Source organism: Pocillopora damicornis, chromosome 10 (assembly GCF_964200805.1).
Source record: "Pocillopora damicornis chromosome 10, jaPocDami1.2, whole genome shotgun sequence".
NCBI lineage: Eukaryota > Metazoa > Cnidaria > Anthozoa > Scleractinia > Pocilloporidae > Pocillopora > Pocillopora damicornis.
Genome location: NC_142679.1, coordinates 133,555 through 160,621, shown reverse-complemented (window position 1 = coordinate 160,621; position 27,067 = coordinate 133,555). Strand labels below are relative to the sequence as shown.

The 27,067-nt window shown below is 36.0% G+C and overlaps 2 protein-coding genes across 8 annotated transcripts; one reads left to right on the top strand and one right to left on the bottom strand.

The window, feature by feature from the left end:
- Positions 1-1,259: 1,259 nt before the first annotated feature.
- Positions 1,260-3,755, top strand: LOC113674986 (uncharacterized). Its single transcript, XM_027191487.2, has one exon. It carries the CDS (start codon positions 1,406-1,408, stop codon positions 1,973-1,975), a length of 570 nt encoding a protein of 189 aa, XP_027047288.2. The 5' UTR covers positions 1,260-1,405; the 3' UTR covers positions 1,976-3,755.
- On the bottom strand, positions 3,756-25,251 carry LOC113674984 (oxysterol-binding protein-related protein 8). 7 transcript variants are annotated; one of them, XM_089184585.1, is made up of 26 exons: positions 25,049-25,179; positions 24,799-24,874; positions 22,199-22,254; positions 20,292-20,384; positions 15,733-15,836; positions 15,194-15,271; positions 14,695-14,796; positions 14,515-14,595; positions 14,174-14,381; positions 13,885-13,957; positions 13,728-13,798; positions 13,549-13,577; positions 13,232-13,286; positions 12,891-12,970; positions 12,351-12,416; positions 12,000-12,112; positions 11,665-11,746; positions 11,291-11,483; positions 10,870-10,968; positions 10,340-10,437; positions 9,948-10,037; positions 9,803-9,850; positions 6,110-6,222; positions 5,926-5,968; positions 5,595-5,749; positions 3,756-5,460 (listed from the first exon to the last, which is right to left on the bottom strand). In XM_089184585.1, exons 7-26 carry the CDS (start codon positions 14,791-14,793, stop codon positions 4,947-4,949), a joined length of 2,310 nt encoding a protein of 769 aa, XP_089040711.1. In that variant the 5' UTR covers positions 14,794-14,796; positions 15,194-15,271; positions 15,733-15,836; positions 20,292-20,384; positions 22,199-22,254; positions 24,799-24,874; positions 25,049-25,179; the 3' UTR covers positions 3,756-4,946. The 7 variants fall into 7 exon arrangements, with proteins under 7 accessions (XP_089040711.1, XP_027047286.2, XP_089040708.1 ...); XM_027191485.2 differs by lacking the exon at positions 22,199-22,254 and having other exon boundaries at positions 25,049-25,251; XM_089184582.1 differs by lacking the exon at positions 22,199-22,254 and having other exon boundaries at positions 24,251-24,874; positions 25,049-25,217.
- Positions 25,252-27,067: the final 1,816 nt, after the last annotated feature.

The following is a 27,067-nucleotide window of genomic DNA, read 5'->3' as shown; positions in this document are numbered from 1 at the left end:
CGTTCGATCTGGGCTTAAAAATCGTTTGATCTGAGCATAGCAACAAAGTAAATGACAGTCAATACAGCGTTTACGTTGTTTTTAAATCAAGATGATTGAAACATTATATAACCAATACTGATGTGAAGTACGCGTGAAACGAAAAGAAAGCAAATACTTCTTCAAATTCAATAGCACTTCAAAACATCTGGGCACATGTCCCTTAAGAATTTTCTTACGAAGTATTCGTTTGTTGTTGTTAGAAACCTAGCCCTCATTACTTCTTTTATCAGCAAATCCTTACCCCGCTTTATCACCTGCTTTTGTAATGCTTCATCTCCTAAGAGAGAAACACAATAAACTAATTCTTATTTTTCCAACCTATAGGAGGTCATCGCTAAATAATATCGTCAGAATATTGCTTTTTGCCACACTTCAACCGCACCAAATAAATTATTAAGCTTCACACTGCTGTATTCAAGGTAACCATTTCATTTCCATAACACTAATCTTTGCAGGTGTACATTGTTTTGCCCGCGCGCATAAAGTGTTCCTGTCGAAATATCATTTTCAGACTTGGCACCTTGTATTCTTTGGAATGGTTCTCGTTATTGGAAAAGCAATCAAAACAAAAGGTTTATGGTGTTCAGCGAATCTTTGTTCGATTAAATCGATCAAAATCAACAACAGCTGAAGTAAAAAAAATTGGAATATGGAAAGGTATCGAAGATTGTTTTCTTCATTTATAAACTGTATGCATAATGAAGTAAGGGACCGTGCGGAAACCTTACCAAAATGTTATTTAAAATGTATGTTTTTCTGTGATTTTTACTTAATGATTATCTTTTTTGATAGAATTATGCAAAATTTATACATGGAATATAGCTAGTAATCGATCATTCAGTTATGAAAATAAAAAGAGAAAAGTCTTGGAACGCTTTGCATCTGTTAAAAAGAATCAAGCATCACGCACTCACACAAGTTGTAGGGAAGAATATTCAAGCAACTAAATTCTGGAAGCTACGTTCGGGTATGAGTATCTCATATTGATTTATAGTCGAGTCGGGGCTTATAGAGGGTTGCTTGCACTTTTTTCTGTTAAATGTTTATAATGTAGCTTCTATTTTGGCCAATCAACAGGAAGAAGTCAAACAGTTTGTCACGCCATAGAAAGTATCTTACAAATACGTGTGTCACACTTCAATTCTCTTGTCAGCTGGGTGATCGATCTCCATTACACTTTTAGGTTGCGGATAATTTTTCGCAATTATGACTTAAAATTCCATTGGTTAAGCGAAAACCCACAGATAAAAGCACAGTGACTAAGCAGAGGGTCTTTTAAGACCTTTTAATCCGAAATTAATCGCAAAGTTCTGAGCGAAGGTTGAAGCACATACTCTATTGTTGTTGTCGAAGAACGCCAGAGATGCCTTGTTGTAAAACCACTTGTACATGGGCCCAGAACCTCAAGGTTGGTCCTGAATATCGACAGTATACAGTACAGCTGGTTCGTGAAATTGGTTGCGTTTGTGAAGGGTACCGTATCTACGTTAATGGACATGAACTGGAGCATCATGGATTAACTTACAATCCATGTAGCCCTCTTTGCTTTGGTGGCGGACAGTACGAGTGGGAACAAGATGGTCATTCATTCATTCTCGTTTTCAATTCGTTGTCGTGGACGAACTACTTTGGAGGTTTTCGCCTATTCATAGATGGCACAGATGTGAATACTGGGCGTGAATTTTCGTCGTTTTGGCGGCGCCGTGGGTTGCAAGTTATGTTCGCTGGCCTAGTGTTGCTGTTCTTGGGTACAACTTTATCATTGATATTTCATTATGCACTTTCTAGGCGAACGCATTTAATTGCTGTCGGCTATGCTTTCTTTATTACTGGTGTGGTTTATATTTTGCTCGGGCTCATTCCAGTCTTACGATTCCGAAAACCACGGTATGACAGGGCTGCCGCAGTGGAGTACACAGCTAACACAGTGTGATGCGAATCTGCATTTCAAGTGGTTCTTAGGACTTATGGCTTAGATTGAAGGTCGATAAGAGTTTACTGCTACAGTTTATCAAAGTGTTTCTTACACAGCGACCAGCTCTATTCGATGCCTGAATAGGTTAGCAGCTAAATATATCAAATGCGTTAAATTCACAATACATTTTTTGTATTTTATTACCTTCTCAAGAGGTCATGTCATTTTCGTGAAATATGTTATCGAAAAGAAATTAAATCATGTTGGATGTTCATTAGGTCATAATTTATAGTGGTTTTATAGCTATGACACTTAGGCATTAACTATGATTGATCTTCACCGGCATTTTCCATAAAGATGTACCTGATTTGCTGTCAATTTGAAAAGCCTTTTCAATTGAAAATAATCTGAACATTTCGTTCTTAATTTTACTTTGGTTTTGAAGTTTCCCTTGTATTTGGCAATTTAGCTCTAGTTGTGGCTTGAATGAGTACTTTTGAGGTTTAGCTATCAGTAATGCACACTTTCTGTTACATTTACATCTTACCAAGAATTTATGAAAGGTAAAATGGGCTTGCTTAGAAAGGCAGACATTTCATGTAGTTTTCATGGGAGTGAGCCTCTTAATTAAGAAAAAATGTAATTACACTGGGAGGGAAGGGGTTCAGAAAATACTGAGAACTATTCTTTCACCACAGAAATCCTAGGAAAAAATTGGATTGCATGGAACACTTAGGTCAAGGTGAAAGCAGTTAATAAACATTTTCTTTTCAGTGCATTCTCCTTTTTTTTACATGTATTATATATCTACACACAGAACAGATTTCAAATGTTGGCTTGTAAGGTGATTGTGCATTAGTAACATTTTTGTGCACTGGGTGCAGTATAGATTGCTATGCTATTTATCAGGTACTTATCATTTGTGTTGTCATGTTTATTACTTATCTCTTCACATATTTGCATTGTTCAAATATTAAGAAATATTTATGTTTTATAAGGTCCACATTTCCAAGACTATACTATATAGGTGTAAGTCTTGACTGTAAGAATTAAAAATTGGTGTTCTTTGGAATACCAACTATGAATGACAATAGTGTGACATTAGTATAGGTAGAATTTCTTAGATCAAGTGATTCTTTTAGAAGTTGTGTTTTTGTAGATTTGATAATCATTTTGACAGAAATGCCAAATATTTGACAAGACATAAATTCTACACATTGGTAAAAAAGTCCTCAAGGAGACACTGAAAAGTCATGGCGTTCTTCTTTTTTTGGAAAAGTACAGAGCCTTTTGATAGGAATTTAAAATGGTAACTCATCCTTTTTCAAAGTTTTATAATTATTACTCAAAAGACAGGTTAGTTTGAATTTTTGGGTTGGGATACTGAAGCTTCAAATTTATTGGTGCATATCACGTAAGATTTCCCCTCCAGCTGCTACACATATTGTGGTAAATTAAGTATGAGAATTTGGTGTTGACTAAGACAACCATCTTTGCTGAGTATCCTCATTACCTGTTTACTGGACTGTCTATGGATTACTGGATTGTTGCAGCGTTTAGATCACCCCTGATGAAGGCACTAGACAGGAGTGTTGAAACGTTGGGTCTATGAATTGTAACTTCTTCGGTTACATTCATTAAATTGGCAAACCAGAGTAGCATCAAACTATGTCCGATTGTCCACCTGGTTGCCCTGTGAACTTTAATATATTTTGTTGGGAGAAGTTACCTATCAATCGCTTCAGGTGTTGTGCAGTGACATCATCTTATTAAAAAAAAAAATTGAATTACACACAAATAGTATCAAAACTTTCAGTTTAATATTCAGTTGTGCAGAATACCATTCACTAAAATCTCCTCACAAAAATCTTATGTCAAGTTCTTTATTCTTTTGATTGAATTCCTGACCCTACCTAAGGTTCTTTTCTCTTAAACTCCTGTAAAATTGTGCCAAAATTTGTGGAGTCCCATGCTAAAAACACAACTCCCTATGATCCATATAGAGCAAATAAAACATGCTGACTAGAACAATAATTTTTTTAAACCTTAGGTTGCTCAAAATTGACCAGGTTTGATAACAAAGAGACTGAAATAAAATGTTACAAACCAAACTGTTCTAAGATCCTGTGCTATGCAGGTGAGCCTCGGGTCTGTGATAAAAATGTGAAGTTCACCAACTCCACTTAATTAAAATGAGTTCAAATTTGATCTTTTATTTATTATAACTAACAAGTAACAATCATAAATAACTATAATTACCTCTATCTGATATCTTTGTTCTGAGTTTTATAAATATGAGGGTAAAATATGTTCACCACTATTCATTTTTTTCTTAAATTTTCTTTTTTTGAAGGGCATCAGCTGAAATCTCTTTCATGTCCCTAACTAAAAGAAACTTTTTAAAAACCTTGTGAAGCTGGTTTCAGGCTAATTAATTTTTAATATAAGTTTAAATATATTTATATCTTCTGATTGTGTTGTTTGTTTCATATGATTGTGAGTTAATCATCAAGTACAATCTATTTGATTATGCTTACAATCAAACAAACAATTTCTCAACATTTTTAATACATCTACAGAGTAGCTTTTGTGAAATGCAACAAAACTCACCCCCACCCTTCTAAACACTGATTATCAAGATGGCACACCTGTCCAATTTGAGCTAAATTACCGTTCTTTCAAAAATATTTTACTCTACAACCAAAGTGAGCAGAAATGGGACTTTACTATGTTGTTGAGCAAACACAAGTTGGTTTTCTAATCAGAATATTTTCTGACCGTGAAAAAAAAAGGAGGCTTTCCATCTCAAATTCACTTGAAAATATACCTTTAGGTGTTAAGATAACTATTGTTCATTTTTGAGCTTTTCCCAATTTCAGTGAAATCCAAACTTCATGGGACAGCACACAACAAAAACAATCCATCCCTTTTAAATACTTTTTTAAAATTTCATTAGAATAATTTGTGTATTTTAAGTAGCTAGGCAGGATCATCTTCTATAATACCAATGGAAAAATCCTTGAGTTATAATGAACATCAAGAGTAAGAGCCAGTCTTTGAACTGAAGAGTAGCAAGATCATCCTGATGAGAGGAGTAATGGCGACGCAAATCACTTCTAATTGCCCTCATCTGTTGAACACACTCCTTCTGTAGATCTTTGAGTGGCTGGAAAGCTTTCTCAAGAGCTGCAAGGTCAATGCCTTCCTTAACACTCGAATCATCATCATCATCCTCAATGCTGCTGGAATGTTCAGCTTCAGGATCAGGTGTTGATGCACCTGAGTGGTCAATGGAACTACGTCGTGATCCCTTTGCTTGGCCGCCACATCGTGATCGACCAGATGAAGGCCGCTTTCGTTTTGAAATTGGCTTCTTGTTATCTGGTTGGACACTGAGTAAGCTTGTTGTTCGTACCATGGGTGCTTTGAGGCGATACTGTGTTTTGATGATTCCATCATTTTCATACTCCTTCAGGTCCGTCATTGGATCCCAGGGTCTTACACTACAAAAAATAAATGTAGATGAAAGTCGCAAAACTACAACAACAACAAAATATATAAGCCTCATACTCTCTTGTTTGTAGAGAAGGCTGACAGCATCCAATATAAGATAATGAAATGTTAATCAGATGCTTACTCTCTGTACTTGTAAAGCCATCGGTTGATAGCATTAGGAGCAGTTGGATCACGTTCAAACAGTTTAGGAATCCATTCCACTCCATTTTCTCTTCTTTCACGGTGACCTTTCCGCTGTGCCTCCTCAAGAGTGAACTTTTCGTTTGTTGCTTTTTCCTGACAATTTTGTAGAAAATGGTTGTACACAATGTTAACCTTTATTTTTTCGACTGGTTTACAAGACAGTAAGAGATTGCACAACTAATTACAGAGTATGATGGAGCAAAAGCATTGCAATGTTGCTCAAGTTCAGCACTTGCCAATTGAAAATTACTGAAACAAGGTCTCCCTACCTGATCATTAACTTTGATAGCATCACTGACATTTATCCAGAGCCTGTATGTGGAAAAGTAATTTTAAGAGAGCAGTTATACATCATCCAAAGACACAACACCACCATAATGTGACCCCATGAGTCACCATACAGACATGTTGAAGTAAGAATTATATACTATATCTAAGCAAGATATGACATACTTCTCAGATTCAAATTCTCCTTGGGTGTTGTACTCCACCAAATGTCTGGGAAGTCTCTGTTCTCGGATTTCAGGAGTTGGGTCCCAAAACAGCTCAGGAAGAGGTTCCACTTCCTGAAGAAAAGAAATAGAAGTCACTTTACAACTTCTTAAGTGGTCGCAACACTTTTAAAAGGACAGTAATTTGCAGACCATGCTCACTAGACACATGCTCTACACTAGGGAGATGAAGGAAGAGGTGCAACAGAACCATACGCTTAATAACAGGTAATTTAGTGTTAACAACTGGGTTGAAAACGTAAATTAGCCACCGTAAAGGGTAAAAAAGTTGACGTTTCGAGCGTTAGCCCTTCGTCAGAGCGATTAGAGGAATTGTGGGTTGTGTGTGGGTTTATATGCAGAAAGTGGAGCTACGCCATTGGTGGTAATATGGTGACGAGAAAACAGGAATAAATTATAAAATTTAAAAAACGATCTCTGGCTAAAACTTTTAAAAAATACGAGCTTTCGGCTGTTTGCGCTACAGCCTTCAACGGGTAAAATGATAAAAAGGTAAGAAATACTAGGTGTGAAGTACAAAGTAAGAAATTAAAAATGCTGATAACTAAGAATGTTTGTTAAAAAGAATGTTGTATTGTCCGGGCAAAGGACAGGAATTGTTGTCCGCATTGGGAGTTAACTTGGAATGCCACGCTTCTAGTGTTTTTCTTGTTCTAAAACTGCCTTTGTCAATAATAGATGCATTATCAAAGTCTATTGCGTGACTATTGGCCCAGACGTGATTGGAAATTCTTGAGCCTTTTGCCGCGGTTTTCACATTTCTGAGGTGTTCTTTCTTTCTTGTGTTGAAGGCCCTGCCAGTCTCACCAATATAACACCATGAACAGTCACCACAAGGAATTTTATAAACAACATTTGTTTGCGATTCCAACGATGGTCGAAATTTTGGAGCCGGGAACTGTTGTTGGAGGGTGATGAGTGGTTTGTTCACCACTGTGATGTCGTGTTTTTTGAGGACACGAGTCAGAGGTTCTGTTACGCCTTTAATGTATGGAAGAGAGGCGAACGACTTGCGTGATTCGGACGCCTCGACCATCTTGAAAAATGTGCCAACAAGTTCCTCCGGGGACAACACTGTTGAGCGTCGGGTTTTTTTGGTCTGGATGTTTTTTAATGAAATTCGATGGATAACCATTAGACTCAAGTGCTGAATAAACTCGATTTAGTTCTCGTTCTTTTCCTTCGGAGGAGTTGGGTAGCTTTAGGGCTCTGTGTAGAAGAGTTGCTGCTGTGCTGGCCTTGTGTTTATTATCATGGTGAGAACCACCCTGTAGTGGCCAATCTGTATGGAAGAGATCGAGGAAAGTGCGATTAACAGTTCATCCGTCCCTCCTAAAATCTGGAAACGTTATGTCGATGATAGCTTCTGCATCATCAAAAAAGACAATGTGCGAGCTTTCCATGACACATTAAATTCAATTGACGCCAACATCTCTTTCACCATCGAAATTGAAAGTGACAATAAGATCTCCTTTCTCGACACTTTGGTCACCCGTAGAAATGGCACCATCGCTGTCGATGTTTACAGAAAACCTACGCACACGGACAGATATCTAGACTAGGGTGGTTCTCACCATGATAATAAACACAAGGCCAGCACAGCAGCAACTCTTCTACACAGAGCCCTAAAGCTACCCAACTCCTCCGAAGGAAAAGAACGAGAACTAAATCGAGTTTATTCAGCACTTGAGTCTAATGGTTATCCATCGAATTTCATTAAAAAACATCCAGACCAAAAAAACCCGACGCTCAACAGTGTTGTCCCCGGAGGAACTTGTTGGCACATTTTTCAAGATGGTCGAGGCGTCCGAATCACGCAAGTCGTTCGCCTCTCTTCCATACATTAAAGGCGTAACAGAACCTCTGACTCGTGTCCTCAAAAAACACGACATCACAGTGGTGAACAAACCACTCATCACCCTCCAACAACAGTTCCCGGCTCCAAAATTTCGACCATCGTTGGAATCGCAAACAAATGTTGTTTATAAAATTCCTTGTGGTGACTGTTCATGGTGTTATATTGGTGAGACTGGCAGGGCCTTCAACACAAGAAAGAAAGAACACCTCAGAAATGTGAAAACCGCGGCAAAAGGCTCAAGAATTTCCAATCACGTCTGGGCCAATAGTCACGCAATAGACTTTGATAATGCATCTATTATTGACAAAGGCAGTTTTAGAACAAGAAAAACACTAGAAGCGTGGCATTCCAAGTTAACTCCCAATGCGGACAACAATTCCTGTCCTTTGCCCGGACAATACAACATTCTTTTTAACAAACATTCTTAGTTATCAGCATTTTTAATTTCTTACTTTGTACTTCACACCTAGTATTTCTTACCTTTTTATCATTTTACCCGTTGAAGGCTGTAGCGCAAACAGCCGAAAGCTCGTATTTTTTAAAAGTTTTAGCCAGAGATCGTTTTTTAAATTTTACAAGATGTTTTATCCTGGCTGCGGCCCCTCTATCTTTTCAGGAATAAATTAGTTGAATGAAAAGCGCTCGTTGGTTCCGTGGGGATTAAGGGTGCCGATTTGGAATATAAATTTTTGTTCTAGTGTTCTACGGCTTTCCGAACTGCCTTGATGTAAGGAAAGGCCGCAAACTGCCATGTGCTGTTTAGAATGATTAGGAAGATTAAAGTGTCTAGCGACTGGTTTGGATGCGTCCTTGTCATTTCTTTCCACATCGCGAAGGTGTTCTCGGAATCGGTCACCCAGTCGTCTTCCTCTTTCGCCGATGTATAACTTATTGCAATAAGTGCAAGTTATACAGTAAATAACATTGGCGGAGGTACACGTAAAGTGATCAATGATCTTAATGGATCTTTTGGGTCCCGATATTTTCTCTACGTTATGAATGAAAGTACAAGTTTTGCATCGTGAGCGAGCGCATTTAAAAGTTCCAGATTGGTCATTGGTTTGAAATGAACTCCTGACTAAAAAGTTGACTATGTTTTTGTCACGTTTGAATGAAATAAGTGGTGGTTGCGAAAAGATAGTGCCAGTCTCTGAATCGTTTTGGAGTAATTTAAAATTTTTAAGAATGATAGATTGAACTGCGTGGTTGTGAGGGTGAAATGTAAGAGTAAATGGAATGCGGTCAGTGTTTTCCTTCCCGGCCGTTTTTAGTGCTGCCTGTCGATCGATTTGTTGGGCACGGTGGTAGCCCGCTTGAACGACAGAAACAGGATAGCCACGTTTATCGAAAAACTAGCACATTGCCTCTGATTTTTCGGAAAAATCAGAGTCGTCACTACATAAACGACGAAGTCTGAGAAACTGTGAAAAAGGTATGGAGTTCTTGACGTGTGATGGATGTGAAGATGAATACAACAAGTAACTATGTGAATCTGTAGGTTTGTAGTAAACACTAGTACATAAGCCGTTATGCCGTTAAGCCGGTTTCGTTACGTTTTCAACCCAGTTGTTAACACTAAATTACCTGCTATGCTCTTCCACCGACGCAGCACCACAGTTTCTTTAGAAACTTACCCCTTTATTCATACGCTTAATAAGTCTTGCCCCCCCCATCCACTTTATAGAACTATAATTTTGACATGGGTGTGAAGAGCCCATCTTTAGATTTTACATTTCTCTGACTGATACATAAATAAGATTGTGTTTCTGTACTCACCCCTGCAGGAACTGGAGTTTTAAGGTCTGTGATAAGAATCTCACCATCCTTACAGGGAAACAAAAGAACAGATCATTTTCCATTTAATTGGAAGATATATAGCATACACATTGACAAAAGACGTATTATTTAGAGAGATACTTACCCACTTTCCTTCTATTCTACACAATGTTTCCTTTCCCATTTTAATCTTGCCAGCAACATAATTAGATTCCCCACTCTTCTTCCAGAATGGCTAAAATAACGACAAAGGTATGATTTCATTTAGATGGAAAAGTCAGCTGCTGAGTCTGGTATCTCATCCGACAGGAGCTGCAGTATTGCTCTTTCCCCCTGGATGGAATCCCACTCCATCAAAGTTTTCCCCCTATAAAGTTTCCTGACAGTTCACTTGTCCTTACAGACACTCCTGAGTGGAGAGAGGTACTCATAGAGTAAAGTGTCCTGCCTAAGAACACAGCACAAGCTCTGAAGGGGCTTGGACCCAAATTTCTTTGACATTGGCGCTCCACTCACAGAAACCCTTGATCTTCTTACCTTAAGTTTGAATTCAATTTCAGCCTTGTACCCAGTCTTCTCACAGTTTATGGTAATGACTCCTCCTAACTCCATTGTTAGCGTGCCAATCAAAATACCTGAAAATCAAGAAAAAGATGACTGTACATGAAACAAAAACAGCAGAACAATTATAAACAGCTTTCAGCTAAATATTTTAGCTCAAAGGTTTAGTTTTCCCTTTGATTCTACCTTTTCAGGGAAACAGTTCTTTCATCTCTATCATCTCAGTTACCAATCTCAGTAACAGTTCAAGATAAATTAAGTTAAATTAATATTTTAATTTACTTTACAAATTAATTTACAAATTAAGGTAGTGTCCTTGTGATGTTCTTTTTTTGGATTGCTGTTCACTTCAACTTTCAAAAATGTTATTCGGTAGGTAGTGGATCTTTTGAATATCTGAATTTTAGATCTTACCTTCAAAAAAAATTTTTTTTAAGATGCCTAAGGCTATAGAGCCACAGCTCTAATGTAAGTTACCTAGCAATACACTATGAAAAAGAACAAACCTTTACAATGAGCATATGGCATACTCATGACGTATTCTTCTCCAAACCTCAGCAAAGTTAAGGTAGCAGTTCCATCCAAAATGGCAGAGGATGAATTCCCTACCAGGGAAAACATACACTTAAGATTAGATCTTGAGAAAGGTTTATTGAATTGGAGGGGATTTACATATTTTTCATAAAAATTGGCTTCTCTACATATTTAGTCTACTTTACTGCAATGCTTTCGTTTTTCACAGTGAAGCAAGAAAGTATAAAGCATGTCGAGGAGATCTTACAAGATCCTGGTAGACAGCCAAGCTTTTCATCTCACAAAGTTCATACTCCAGTCAGTCAGATCAAAAAAATTGGACAAGTGTACTTAACTGGACCCACAAAAAAAGGTCACAAGGCAAATACTATTAATAATAAAACTACCAGTTACCATAAAATTTGGACTTGGCCAAGCAAGAGCAGTTGACTACATATCCCTCTTTTCTATTGGACACATAGAATGCTGATACTGGAGGATGGTGGGAAACTTGTTCTGCGACAAAGTATGTCTTGGTACCATTAGGATTACCCCAGTAACAGCGGAACGTCTCACCAAGGATAGGGTTGTAAGGTTTCTTCAAACCCTATGAATAATTATCAGAAAGATAGTTATTCAAATGATTGTCAATTGGTGATATACATTCTGGTACCATACACAGGATAAGTCAGATTTTAGATATTCTGGTTTTTTTATTCAAAAGTTTGGTACATCAACAATGTACAAATTTACAGTACTAAGGGGTAAGCTCAATTTCTCTCACCAACCTTGGGTTTCTTGTAAAATCCTGACAAATACCACCTGACTACTTCCTTGATTCTGCTGTAGGCATCCTCCTCTCTTGCAGCTCTACATAATTTATAAATAAAAAAATGTTACCATTTGCAAATATCTTTTTGTAATTTTTTTTTTAGGGGGGGGGGGTTAAGGTCTACTCCTATCCCCTCAGAGTTGTTCTTCCCACCACATAACCTTATTTTCAATGTTTCTTTCAATCTGATGACTATAAAAAATCACCCAAGTCACATTGAACTTGATGTAGAATGGGGTGGGTGTAAAATAAGAGTAAGACTTGATCAAATAGGATTTGTGAACTGTTTACCTGGACAAAATGTCACAATGGAAGTAGAAGTCTGAAAGCTTGTCTAAAAATGACCTAGGTTCCAGAATAAAGGTTGGTAAAGTAACCCTTGAAAGATCCATGCCTGGCTTGACCTGTTGAGCATTTAAATGGTCGGTGTTAACATTATTTTGGTAACTGCTGTACCAATAGGTGGGAAACCTAGCTTACTAACAAGTTCTGTGTAGCATTCACCCACATCATTTGAATAAGCTTCAAATCTTCACCCTTATCCAGCAGATCTTAAAAAATTTTCCTCTTAAAAGATCTTAAAAATTTTTTTTGAACAGAATTTACTGTCCCCTCTAATCTCCAAAGCTCATTTCACCTGACCTGTTTTAAAAGTGCCCACAGAATACTTTTGTTTTCATCTTCAATCTCCTCTAGTGCCTCACCAGCCTAACAAAAACAATACTAAAAATAAGTCATGCTGAACAGTACATTTCTTTCAACAATTTTAAGCAGTATTAAGCAATACATTTCCTACAATTCTTTCCACATCTACAGGTACACTTCGACTACACCTTTGGTCTGTCCAAATTGATAAGAGTCTCAATGAATATTTGAACAACAATTGAGCTCCATAAAAATCAAATAAAAGCTTTTCAGGACTAAAAAAGTTATGAGCCTTTTTCCGATATAAAAGAATCGAGCTGATTACTTGGTTCAGTGTATGTTTTGTACTTAAAACCATGGCATGGAACTTTCACAGCAACATGCTCGTCCCAGGCACTAAAACATTTCTTAAAAAGTTGTTTAATTAAAATATAAATTCTACACAACATGATTTTTGCTCTAAAGGCAGAGAAAGCCAGTTACATATGGTAAAAAGCCAAAATAGTTTTGAATGAAGAATTGCCCAGAAGTTTGTACCTGTCCAAGATATTCCTCCCCTTTCTCTCCAACATAAATTGTTTCTTCAACAGGACCCTCTTCCATCTCCTCTTCACCATCTGTGATTAACAAAATATACGATTTCAACAACATAACTGTAACAACAATGAGATTAAGGGTTAGGTCAAATCTACTAAATAAATTTAATGTAAAATTTGACTAGGAAAAAATCATCTGTTCCCTTACCAACTGCTTGCTGGATAATGCATTGAAATTGTGGGAAGTAACTCGATGAGGAAGGGATAAGCAGGTTCAGGACAGGACAATCTATTTGTGGATAACATTAATTTTGCCACTTGTTTGGGGCAAGAACTACCTACCTCTTCCAAGTGGCCCTATCGTGTCATCCAATTCATTATCAGAGTCAGATTTTTCCTATGAACAAAACACAATAAGGAAAAAATAGAGAATGTAAAAAAAAGAACTAAAATTGGTGTACTTATAAATTGCATTTTTGATGTTCACAATAAAATAAAAACCCCATCAATTGTTATGAGGGATGTTAAAAGAACAACACCAAAAAAACAAGTTACACAATGTGGGAGAGAAAACAAACACTCTTCTCAAACTAACTAGCCCTAACCTAACCCCAACCCTAACCCTAAGATAAATAAATAATACAAAAATAATATCTAACCATTCCATCATTGCTGTCATAATCTTGATCTGTTAAAGAAGGAAAAAGCCATTTTTACGCATGATATATATATATATATATAAATTTGTATGTGTACCTTTTATATCCCCTCTACAATCAAACAAACTAATAAAAGCATAAAAAACTGAAAAAACCAAAACAAGTAAGAAATAACTGACCTTGAATGGCTGGAATTCCACTGTCATCCTCTCTGTCTTCCTTGTCATCCTTACCATACAGCTCACTTAACCTTCCAGTATAAAAAAGGCATGTCATGATTTTTAATAAATCCAAGCATCGCAGATCACATTGAAGGATAATTTTTTTTAGACATACATTCCTTTGTTGTCTTTTTGATTGCTGTATCCCTGATTCTGAGCAACTTCTAAAGCATCTAACCAGCACCGTCCTATTCAAATCAAAATGTAGCAGTTGTCTTTAGCACAAATAATGTTTAGATTAGTTGTACAATGAAAGAGAGCTCATATTCTTATCTGCTGTAACAGGGAATGGAGCAACAATGTACATCAGTACATGAAGTGTGATATTCTGGCAACAGTGACTGAGATTTCTACAATCTATTCAGAAGTTTTAATTAGAGTTAGATATCATATACAACACTTACCATCAGATTCAGAGTCTGCTCGTAAAATAAGGTGATCCTTCGGCATAGGTTGAGCAATTGAACCAGCAAGCTCTCCTTTTGGTCCTCTTGTTGCCCACATGTAGTGCTCAAGTGGATGGTAGATTTTAAAACAGAATCCTTCTTTCTTGGAAGGTCTTTGTAAAATCTCACAGCCATTCAATAGAACAGTGCCTACCCACTGGCCATGCTGTGGAAAGAAAGCAGAGCTGAGTCACTAATACTTGCCATGATAATATATGGACCTCAGTTTATAAGTTGCAAATGCACCTGAAATAAAATTACTAAATTTGTACTTGAAAAAATTTCAATTTAGTTCATACCTTTGCACTTTTGTAAATAAGCAGCATACCAGGCTTAACAACACACCAAAACTTCTGCCAGCCTTTCAAGGTGCCACGAACCTTACAGTTGTCAAAAAAGTTGATTAAGGATGTGTTGAATTGCAAAAATTATTTTTACATCAAAGTTGCAGAAAAATAACTGCTACAAATTATCCTCACCTTGAGCCAGGAGGAAAGTATGATCACTGAAGGGTCTTTCAGTGCACTAGCTAACTCTTTTATTCTGCGTTTCTGTTCTTGTCTGTAACTCTCTTTCATTGCCTTGAAAGACAGATATATGAAAAATTATCTGCTGGAAGAATTACAATCCAAGTATACACTGTCCCAAAATCCTATTGAACTTCTTGTAAAGAAAATTGTCCTAATTTGTACACTCTGAGAGTATATTGGTTGATTTTTCTTAGAAAATGTTTCTACCAGTAAGATTTGATAATTTGGGTCACAATTTATTGTCATCATCATAAACATGTGTGTCAAGTGTACCACCTCTTCATTAAAGGTCATGCCTTTACCATAAAGTTGAAGTTACTTCATCCCCACAAACATACACACACACACCAACAGACAGACACACACACATAATTATAGTTATCTGGCCAGTACTTGTTTGACCAGCAAAAAACATTCATGGATATAGTTATCTAAAATTAAAACTTACCTTGAAACTTTCCTTTGAAGTTTTCCTTGGAAACAGTGGGGATTTGTCTGGCACAGAAAGTCTTTTTTCCAAACTCTGCTGTCATTTCAAAATGAATTGAGTATTAGCACAAGTATCTAATCATATAAAATTGTACAGACTAGCAGAATCAACATTTTCTTTGTACTTCTATCAAAGCTTTTAGCACAAAGAAATATGAGTCTTTTAATATTTTAACTAAAAGCTAACAATAATTTCATTTTTTAAATTTTTGACTTGACAATAGCAAATCTTTCACCCTTCATGCAAGAGTTCAATAAAATATAATTTTTTGAATCCTTTGATTTTACACAAAAACACGAGCCCAAAATGACTTCACTGTTGTTTCTGACCAGTAATAACTCCAACTCCTTTTTCAAGGAGGAATCTTGAACTCTGGTATTTTCTAAACCTGTGATGTACAGTTTATAAGCTACATGCAAGTTGCTGTTCAATGTAAGACTCTTAATACAATACATAATTTAAATAAAACACATTGTAACTTCCCAAGTGATATTTACCAGCCTCTCTTTATCCCTGTCCTTCTTATCCAGCTTAACAGGTGGGGTTGAATTCCTTGGACTTGGACCATCAAATTTAAAACTACCTTCTCCCTCATCTTGTGCTTAAAAAAAGGAAGGAAATTTTCTTAAAATGTTGCTTTGGATGATAGTGCAAAATGCTGTTTGTTATCATCCTGACCTTAACAATCATACTGTTGATAACCATTGACCAGAATCAATCAATATTTATTACAATTAAGTTATCACCACAATCTGATGTATTAAAAAGATTTTCTGAACAGCAATATAGAAATACTGGCCAGGTTGATGTGCATAGTGTTAAATCTCTGATGACAGTGTACAATATAACTCATAACTGGCAGAAGAACAGTTAAGACACAATTGTTAAGTCATGTACCTTGGAAAAAATTACAGGTATTTTTATCTTTTTAGAGCATATAAATACTAGCACAAAAGGAAAGTGATTACATCTATTAAAAAAGAAGTTACATACAAGGTTAAACTGCCTATAATTAATGTTCCTAAAAAATTCGACCTATTCAATAAATATATCATTTGCTAACTTAAGCTTTATGAGGTCACAAATCAAAGAAAATTTTAGGAAAATGAGAAAAACATCATGATACCCAATCTTATGAAAGATGTCTAATTTACAAATAAAAATTTTGAAAAGACATCATCTTGCACAACTAGTAGTTGCTGTAGTTTAAAGCTCAAATGAAGCAATTGACGTGAAAAAATTGACTAAATAAATACACTAAAAGAAAAAGGAACTATACTCTTTCAAGTAAAAATATCATAAAGTTTAAAATGCTGATTCCCAGCTAATTTTGAACTGTTTTAGTTTAAATACATACTGCTTCTGTCAGAAAACAATGAAGGCTAAATCAACTTCAAACTTGTTTGATTTATATTTTTCTTGTTCAAGATATATTGTGACGATATAAGTGTAAATCAGAGTAAAAATGAACAAACTATATACATTGTGAAAACAGACAATTTCAAAACTACAACATCCATCAAATTTAAATTGTACCCTTTTAAAACCCATATTGTGGCGCACAGCAGTGTTTCTCTGCAATATTTTTGGCCTTAATATCACAATCACATGAAAATATTTAAATATTACTTATACTGATACTAATGATTACACTACAATATCCTTTCAAAAAGTGAATCAAAATAATTTAGAGACAAACAATAATTCAAATTTCCTGCTGTGTTTGATATCAAAGTTATAAATTTAACTTGATTGCTTGAGCAAATGTTACTTGGAAATTAATTGTGGCTTCAGATTGATCAATATTGACTGTGGTAAAATGATCATAGGAAGTTTTTAAATTGTCTTCTACCGACTGAAAAGTGTGATGAGCGAATGCCATTCAAAGCAATCTGGTTTCACTGCCCTTCATTCAAGAATGCAAAACATTTGAAAACCTATATGAGCAGTACAAAACATTTCAATAAAAGAAAAATAAACGTGATGCTTAAATAAACCAGCCCAGGCTCCAACCTGACTATTTTTTACAGCCTTTTCAGAACATGACAACATGTAAAAAAGGAAAATATATGTACTATTTCAGTAGACAATTTAATTTCCATTCTGGCTGTGATTAATTTTTCATTACCTATAGATTATACCGGTAATATTTTGCTTACTCAGACAGGAATTGAAATTTGCCACAGATATATGACGAGAGATTTCCACTGACATTACAAGCCATCATCAGGTTTCTCAGGGCAAAATAGTATAGCTAAGTTACCATTAAAACATGTAGCTCTGCAAGCCACAATATTTCACCAAAAAGGCTTTCATGCATTTAAAATTTCTCCTCCTCATACCAGCTGTCAGGAAAAGATAATCTTCACCACAATTCATTAATGTCATTATCATAACACTGAATTCAAATTGCGTATACTCCTTTCATGATAAGCTTTCTCTGACTTATTGAGGTTGGGGCACCCAAAGACATTTAACTCCTATTTAAATTGAATTTGTAAAATTTTGAGGTCACATTGACAAGAATGTATGGGAGAAATCATTGCACCAAACTACTAAGAAATCAATGACAATAATTTATGAAAAAGGGCCTATCCTTCTTTGCTTTCAGATCCAGTCTAGAATATTGTTATCACAAAGGAAAGGGAACTTTGCAAGTCCTTTTGAAATACAGTTTATACTGAAAGTAATCATCAAGAAATAATATAACCCAAAATGCTTCCTGGCTATAAATTTAAGTGAACAAGTTTAAAGGGGAAAAACTAACAGAAAGGGTAATGGATAAAAAGATAGACATGAAAGTGTTTAGACACAATGACTCAATTTTACTTTGCCAAAATATTCTGACTACTGGATAGCTCTTTCATTGAACTCTAGCAAATACCATCTAATTATATGCCCCCTATGTTTACATGCACAAATCAACAATAGACATTATTACCTACAAACTGAATTTACCTTGTCTTCGTTTCCCCTTATCCTTCCTTGCTAACATAGCAAGTTAAAATGGAAATCTACAAGTACCGCAATATGTTGGAAAAACATTAAATTGAGCTTGAAATGACAGTTTCTGTTTCAAAATAGATAACAATTTCCTGTTACTGGCAAGGTAGCCCTTTCATGAGAAAGCTACAGGTTCATCTCTGAATAACCCGTAATCCAAACATTTTCATCCACACAAAGCTATAAATCAAGAAACCTATCAATTACCTGAGAAAGCAAATGTGTGGTATCAACAAAATCTTCCCAAAATATGAATTATTCAAAAGCCAATAAAATCTTACATATTCAGACTAAACTTTTTAATTCAAATTTTTAAGTGTCATTTTCATTTGTGCTTCATGCATGTAAATAAGCCTGTATTCTCAATACTACAATATTGCTTCAACAAATGGAACAAGAAAGCAAAAAAAGCTACAGACAGCCAATTTAGAACAAAAGGAACAAAATTGGATTCCATAAATTTCAGACATCCTGTTCTGATCAAAACAATTTCCACGGATGTTTATTCAATTAAGTCAGATACCCTGTCATCTAGTAAAAGATGTACAGAGAGCTAAATTTGGAAATGAACCTTATAGCAGTGTGCACAACTTTATGGAAGAAATACTTTAATCAGGCATGTTTAAATCTATTTTTCTTTTGCAATATGTAAGAAGTATTCTGAAATTACCTTATAATTTGTGAGGAAGTGCAACTTAAGTGGAAATTTTCTATAGACATAAACTAAATTTATATTTATTTAAAAATATTTTCACCTACTGTACATTCAACTCTGGAAATACACTCAGTATCAGTCTGGTACACAAACTATATCTTGACACAAAATTTTCATTAAACACTGCAAATTTGTTCAAAGTTATGTATTACAGAGTTCATTAAGAATTTCACCAATAAATGTCTCTTCTATCATTTTACACAGAGCACAAACATCAGATACCGAGACAGTTGTAAAACAAATTTGACAACAAAGCAAAAAAAATTGTACATACTCTTTATGAAAATGTATTTTCATTTACAGCTATACTGTGTTTATCTAATAAATTGAAACAATTACTTAAACACAATAAATAGCCCTTAGGCATAGCTAGAAATTTGGGTTTCTTAAAATGCGCTCCCTCTGCAGAGAGATTTGCTATGACTAGTTGTCATTGTTATAAAAATAGTCTTGACATGCATTTACGTCAGAGTCACCACTTTCACCTTGAACTTTCCATTTCAAGGTGCAAGCAGGTAGTGCAGGGTGAACAAGATTTTGGGATGATTTTTTAGCACATGGTGCAATCATGCAGGAGAGCTCCTCAGTACTCTCTGGCAGAGGTAAGGGGACTTGCTTAATTCTCTTCAATTCCTTGTTCATGATAGCTTTCATTATCATGGCTGACATTGAGACCCTTCTACCAGTATTTCGGGGATGACTGTGAGCATATACAACATTGTGGCTATGAGAGAAAAGCTTGAAAAGGACATTTGATACACTCCTACATTCACAGAAAAACACCAAACAACTTTGATTGTTTCCATTTCTTTCTAATTAGAGAGCTGGCCTTTTGAGCAATATCATTTTAAATGCTGAATGGGCAACTTGGTAGAGCAAATGTTTATTGTTTAAGAAACAGTTAACTGTAACTCCCTCACAAACTGTGGACAGTTGTTTCCATAACATACACCATGTGCTTTGCTATCTGCAGAAGAGCAAGTTATCTTCTAAACAGTTTGATCTTTAAACAAAACTATATATGAGTTAATTAACAGCAAAAGACACTGTAAATCCTTTTTGATACCCTGCAGAAACACAAAACTTTCCCAGTGAAGGAGAAGGTGCTGATAACTATGTTCTTGATCTGATCTTATAGCTAAGGTTTGCCAGATTTCTCATTGCTTAGGCTAACACACAGATCTTCAGGATTTAAAAAAAAAAAATCATAGAAATTTGAGGCTTAAACCGATCCAAAAATTTATTTGAAGGAAAAGTACACTCAGATAACAAGAAAAGAAGAGTTTTGAGGCATCAGGCACACTTAAAGAATAATTATTGTCTAAGCCTGTAACTTACCCAGTGGACTTGACTGTGTGCTGCGGTCTTCTTCACCATTTTCAATGTTAGATTTTCCTCGAGATAAACTTCCCAGTAGAAGTGCTGTGTCAGCTGAGGTGAAAAGAAAAATAACACTATTTTGAGCCACCTCATTTTTTCCAAAAATAAAATATGAAACACACAAACCACACTAATTGATCTGTTGTTGCATGAATGCCTTATGTTTAGAACCTTTCCGCACTAGCCAAAAGAGTTGTTCATTTAGACAAATTTTCAATCACTTGCAACAAAATTTGTCCTGGGTAAAAACTGGACAAAATCAACCAAATAAACAAATCCCTGTGAAACTTGTCTATCATTTGTGGTAAAGGCTACAACTGGTGAGTAATTGAACTGAAATCAGATTACTAGAAAGGCAAAATTGTCTTTTAATGCAAAACTCAGGGATTATAAATTTTTAAGATGATTTAGGATAAATTCTTGAAATTGGAGGTGGAATCCTTTGAAAAGCTATTCTGGCCAGTCTTATGAACGAATGACACCGCTGAGACGTTGATGGAATTTGGCAGCTTCAAACACTTTTGATGTGGATGCAACAGACAAAACAAAAATTTTGTCACGTCAAATTTTTTTTTTTTTTAATTTTTTTTGGACAATTCTAGTTTTGTTCACTAGTGCAGAAAGGCCCTTGGCAAAGTTACATGTTAAATTTTAAGTTACAAGAGCAGGCTGCTTGAATTTTCTTTGAGGTTGCAATGAACCCTTTAGTCTAAGATAAGCAAATCTTTAGGTATACAATGCTGTTTTTACCCATCGTGCAGTCTCAAACAATTCAAAGGATAGAAATCAAAGTTTTATGCAAAACTTATGACAAAATTTCACAAGAGTAAATGATTAAGTGTCACAAAAACAATCTGCATTCTTCTTGCAAACTACTTTATAATTGAGAAAGGTGTTTTTTGTCTGATCACAAGCATGGGACAAAGAAAAACTTTTGAGTCCCCATGAGGAATCAAAACTCAGACCTTTGGATTCAGCACTTTGAAGCTCAACCACTGAGCCACAGAGACTACAGTGAGCAAGGACTATTCCAAAGTTCTTATGACACATCCTGTATACTGCTAGAATCAACAATGTCAATAGCGTCATGTTTGTAAACAGAATAAGAGAGATGGTTAGTTTTGAGCTTGGTAAAGAAGTAGATAGATTTCATAGTTCCTTAATCAAAGGAATTATATAATTCCTTTATATACAAAAAAAGGTTTTTTGCAAAACTTATGGCAAAATTTCACAAGAGGAAATGATTAAGTGTGACTATAACAACTTGCATTCTTCTTGCAAACTACATTATAATTCCACTGTGAATATATGAAAGTCAAATATTATTAAACTGCAGATAAAGACGTGAATAGGAAAGCGATCTTCACACTAATGAACATTACTTGAGCAGTAGTGAAAACAAGGCTTGATAAAAACTCAGTCCTGTTGGGATTTGAACCCATGACCTCTGCAATACAGGTGCAGAGGTTACTGAAAGAATAGGTAATTTTGACATACTTAACAACAGACTGGAAAACATGTGAAACTTCCAACCACTCTTCCCAATCCCTCACCTTTTCTTCTTTATTTAATTTTTTTAATCACTAAGTTGATATTATTGCAAGCCTTTTTCTGGCTTGATGCCTGCAACAGGCCACTCTCTTGAGAAAAAAATTAATATCTTAAGTCACTGAAGGTTTGGTACATTAAAGGAGACATTTTCCTTGATTCTATAAGTGCAGTAAATATCAAAAAAATATAGGCAACAAAGTGTGACATCATTTCAAGGCTGGGGATGACTAACACAGATCTCAAAAAAACAGCAACACAATATGGTTATGACAGTGTTCAATCACACAGGACCCCAAAACTCAAGCAAGACTCACATAAATATCACATCAATTCAACTCCAAGCACAGGAAAAGAGAATTGTGCAACCTCTCTACAGACAAATAAAAAACAAAAACTACTTCAGCAAAAACAAAGCGATGCATAGCTTTTCATGCAAACCTTGCCACCTCCAGTTAGTATTCAAAATAACCACAGGTTACAGCATTCATATGAGAAAATCTTGACAAGCTGGGAATCAAAATAAGACACTAACTTATAACTTTAAGTGAAGCATTATGTGGATTAATAGTGAAGTGTTACTACCACAAATACTGCCTGCCTTGTTAAAAAGTTTGGATTCCCTGAAACACATTCAAGGCCAAAGCATATGTTAAGCACATTATCATAACAATTAAATATTGTGGTTATTTAGACTCAGAAACAAACTGTTTTTGAGTTATTAAAGATACATGATAGCCAAATATATTCTCTGAACATCACCTCTCTTCAAATATCTCTTAGTAGAAGATAAAGTTTTATCCACATAACCACTTGCTATAAGCAATAGACTTAAAGCTCCAAACAAGGTATTCAAATTTACATATAATGTCAATGCTGTATTTCTTATCAGAGATGCAAATAAACTAATGTTAAATCATACACAAGGAGTTGACTCATTCTCAATTCCAATAAAAATAAGTGGAAAAATGTTATCGGGGAGTGATGCTGACACTAAATCAATGCATTTGTGATCCAGTGTAAAATTTATCGCTATCTAAAAATACAGAACACCACCGAATGATTGAGTGTGTTAATTTCCGAAAAGATGTCTATATTTCCTTAAACCTAAAACGTACAAGTAACATATTTATAAGCTGCTCTCGACCAGAACTTTTAACTGATAACCAGGGCATACAAGGAAATCAAAAAGCCTTTTTAACACAATATTCTACTGATTCAAACAACTGAGAAAGGCCGTGTCGAAAATCTCACTTTCGATATTAAAACTTAGTCAATACACAATGCTCAATGTTGTTTTGAGACACTTACCGAGTGAAAACGAACGAAACTTTTTTCGTTTTGGGGTGTTTTTGATTTTCTTTCCTTCTCCAACATCTGCTTTGGACTCTTCGTCGTTATTAGTCGACATTATCCGAACAAAACTTAGGAGAATGCCGATAGAAAGCTCATAACCAGATTTGCTCTGTTCCTAACAGCGACAAATGGGAACCAGTTCCGTTGGCTTACCGCAAAAAGGTTCTGGGACTATCCAACCCTTTGCATCTCACAAATAATTCATTTCCTCTTTAACGAGATCGCAGACGGCAATATTTTGCTACTTGGTTCATAAAAACAGCTATATTTCTTTCTGTGGAACCCCCACAGACTAGGACAAAGGAAAACAGTCAATAGTTGTTCAGCGCAAAAGAAATTAAGGCAGATGCAGTTGGTTCTATGCAAATTCAAAACCGAAAATTTTTTAGGATGTTTTAAGCTCACCTTCCTGAAACACTGATTCTTCCCTGTAAGCGATAATCACATTTTTTTATTTAAGCAAAGAAATAAAAATCTTTACACATAGATAATCAAATATTATTTTCGTGAGAACTAAGTCGTTACCAAGCTGAAGAGCGTCGCTAACTCTTCACAGTTAATTGCCGATATATTTAAGAGGAGTCACCATTTTAAAATGATTCACCTTGTGGAAAATGGAACGTAAAATTAATGTACTTTAAGGGAGGGCACAGTCAGTAAGGAAAACACGAACCCTCTACTCAAAAATATGTCACTGCTCGCCAACAAGTTCATATTTGGTGGTGTGTCTAACTGACTCGAGCATAACAAGACTTTGAACATAACAAACAAACTATTTCGTACGTTTTGAGCAAAAGATTATACAGAATTTTATGACAATTACCATAATCAATTGGGAAAAGTATAAAGAAGGGTAACATTTGTATAGATGAGCATCGTTACCTACGATCTTGGGGATGTGTGATCCCAGGGTTGGGTGGGAGTCAATTGGGCGATCTCTCCCTAGTCATAAATGTATTCCCAGAGGATCACAAAAGAACAAAATAGAATAAGGGAAGAAAAAAATTAGGCACCTTTCTCCTCGTTCTTTCGTGAAGTCATTTCTGGGTGCGATCCACCGACTGGCTTGGCTGACCAAGACCTGAACGGTCGGTTTGCAATTCAACTTGCTTCAATATGGCGGCCTATGGCAACTCAACTCAGTAGAAATTTGACGTCAATTTCCAAGCCAGAAGAGATTGACAAAGACTGTACTATGCATATTTTAAAGCAAGTCAATGTTGATTTTATGCTATAGGCACTGGAGCGAAAGCCTTCGGTCTTAGAAAGTAAAAGAGGTTTGGAAGCCGCCAGTTGTCGGTGATCGATCACAAATATACCGGCGAAAGAAAATATGCGCGCCCGCTGTATACACAAATTTTACGTTTTTCCATGTCATTACGACATTTCCGGTGAAACCTTGAGATGCGACCTCCCACCAACAAAATTCAAGAATAACTGAGAGCTATGGTATCAGTAATATTGTCCGATAGAAGCTGCAAATATGGAAATTGACCCTTCAGGTGCTCGAATACAAACACAAATTGCCGAACAAAGAATCCTTAAGGGTTTTATTTCATACCATGGTGTATCGGAACAAAACCAGCCGCCAACGAGTCTTCGATCTCACTGCAGTCGCTTTCTGCAGAGCTGTCCGTCTGAAAATGACAAACAGAAGAAATTTATGTGTCACTTGATACTCTTAAAATATAACTGGTATAATAATTATAAACATTCATTCTGTAGCAACATAAAGTTTACGTAGACTGTACAAAAACCACAGCATTAAAATGAATAACAAGTCGTCACATTGTTTTGGTTACAGGACTTACATCGTGACCACTCATTCCCGTGGTAACTGGTTCGGTTAAACCCCTTTCTTGCTCAAATTCGAACGGATTGTCGTCGGACGCCCTGATCGTTGGCGTGAACTGCGTAGAGTCGTTGAGATCCATACCACTTCGCCTGCTTTATCCTGCGTCAATGGCTTACAACCAACGTAATGCACATGTAAATTTTCCCTTGTAATCCCGGGAGAGCAGTAAACCACTGAATAAATTAACAAAACATCGACTCTCGGGGGTAGTGAACGTTATTATTGCCGTTTCTATGAAACATGGTAATGATCAAGATATCAAATCTAAACAAACAAACAAAACTAATCAGGCGAAGTTCTTCCCAGCGACATAATGATTATGGTAACTATTGCTGGCGTTACTTGGTTGTTTTTTTTCTTCTGTTTGCAACGCTAGATGGGAAATTGCCGAACATTGTCTTCTGATTCTGATTATCTGATTATCTGTATGCTGCCAAAGAGTAACCAATGTCGAGCGTAGTTGGAAGCAATCATTGAAACAATGACCAGGCTCTGTCCAGTAATTTGAGGATGACGTCAGCATTAGACCCTTGTCTGTTGAAAGTAATGCTGTATTGCAAAGTTGTCCACGAGAACCCTACGAGGACAAAGGCTTTAAAACAAAGTACGCCTTGTCTATGATGAATTGTTTTGGAAAATAATTTCCATTATCTAGATCCCTTTACCATCCCTTTGCGTCCGCCCTTCAAAGATTGCAAACATTCGAGCAAGGTAAAATCGCTGAGCTATTTAGGCGGTAAAATGAAACCAGCGAATGTAATCATAAGAAGTCCCGACTTAAGAGGTTTAAGCTGGCTGTCGAGCCAGGAAACAACCTTATACCTGACATACAGTATGAGACTTTCTAATCTTGCCTGAATCTCTGTAGCACCACCAAGCTTAAGCAATCTGCACTGCCCTTTGAAAATCCAAAGGGTGCGTGAAGTATATTGTGACCTTCAAGAAAATCTCGACATCACGGCACAAATGATGAATCTGACACCATCAGCTAAAGTTGAATACGATAAAACAGACTGTTCTTTCAGCCCAATGGCCAGATGATGCCTTCGTTAGCTTCTTCCTCGCGCCTCTTAGAGATGTAGCAGTCAGCAAGGGTCCTCGAGAAATTGATACGGAAAAAGCTCCGAAGTAGAAAAAGAATAAGTTTTTCTTCGTCATTTTTGTTGGCGTGCATGACTAATTTTTGCTTTTTTTTCCTTGCTTTTTTTCTTTTATTTCTGTAAAGGTACTTTCATTTATTTAATAATATTGGCGTCGGTGACTGTAACGAAACTAAGTGCTAGATGGTTAACAACTTTTATTTATTTGTTCCTTTCCAATGTCTAACGGTCTGGCAATTACTTACGTTAAATTGATGAAATAAACCTGCTCTTGAAAGGTAATTTCAAGAAGAGGACTTGTTAAGGACTGTGTACAGTTGCCGATTACTCTCCAAAAGAAGCTGATTGGTACACAGCCTACATAAGTAAAAGTTTAGCGTGTGCAAAGATTAAAAGATCAAAAGAAAATCGGTACACAGCCTACATAAGGGAAGTTTTAGCGTTGAAAGATTAAAAGATTAAAGGCTAGTGATGATGGTCGCCACGGATTAAACATCCTTGGTTCCAAGAAAACTACGGAAACTCACTTGCGCTCTGTATTGGCTTGTACTAAGAACTCTTTTGGTAACTTCACACATGATGTTAATCAAAGCTATTATTTGATCACCAGAATATAATGATTAATATTGCTCAGGTTCAAAGTACGAATACTGCAGAAGTGAGTGTGCACAGTTAGCTAGAAAAGCAGCCCCAAAACTGATAATAATGAAGGACATTATAATACTTCCTGCTGTGGATTACTTTCCTTTCATTTTAAATTCACCAAGTGGCAAAAATTCGTGTAATTCATAAATGATCTTAAACTGGAACATCCTATCGTGACAAAAAGGCCAAATTCCCTAAGCTAAATGTATGATTGATTGATCATGGGGATG

Bases quoted from the DNA above. Each gene is read 5' to 3' on its own strand.
- LOC113674984 (XM_027191485.2), bottom strand. From the start codon at position 25,171: ATGGATCTCAACGACTCTACGCAGTTCACGCCAACGATCAGGGCGTCC. The intron at 20,385-24,798 runs GTATGAAATAAA...TTTTCACCTCAG, and splicing joins TTTTGTTCCGATACACCATG to CTGACACAGCACTTCTACTG. The intron at 13,578-13,727 runs GTCAGTTATTTC...CTTCTTTAACAG, and splicing joins TGGAATTCCAGCCATTCAAG to ATCAAGATTATGACAGCAAT.
- LOC113674986 (XM_027191487.2), top strand. From the start codon at position 1,406: ATGCCTTGTTGTAAAACCACTTGTACATGGGCCCAGAACCTCAAGGTT.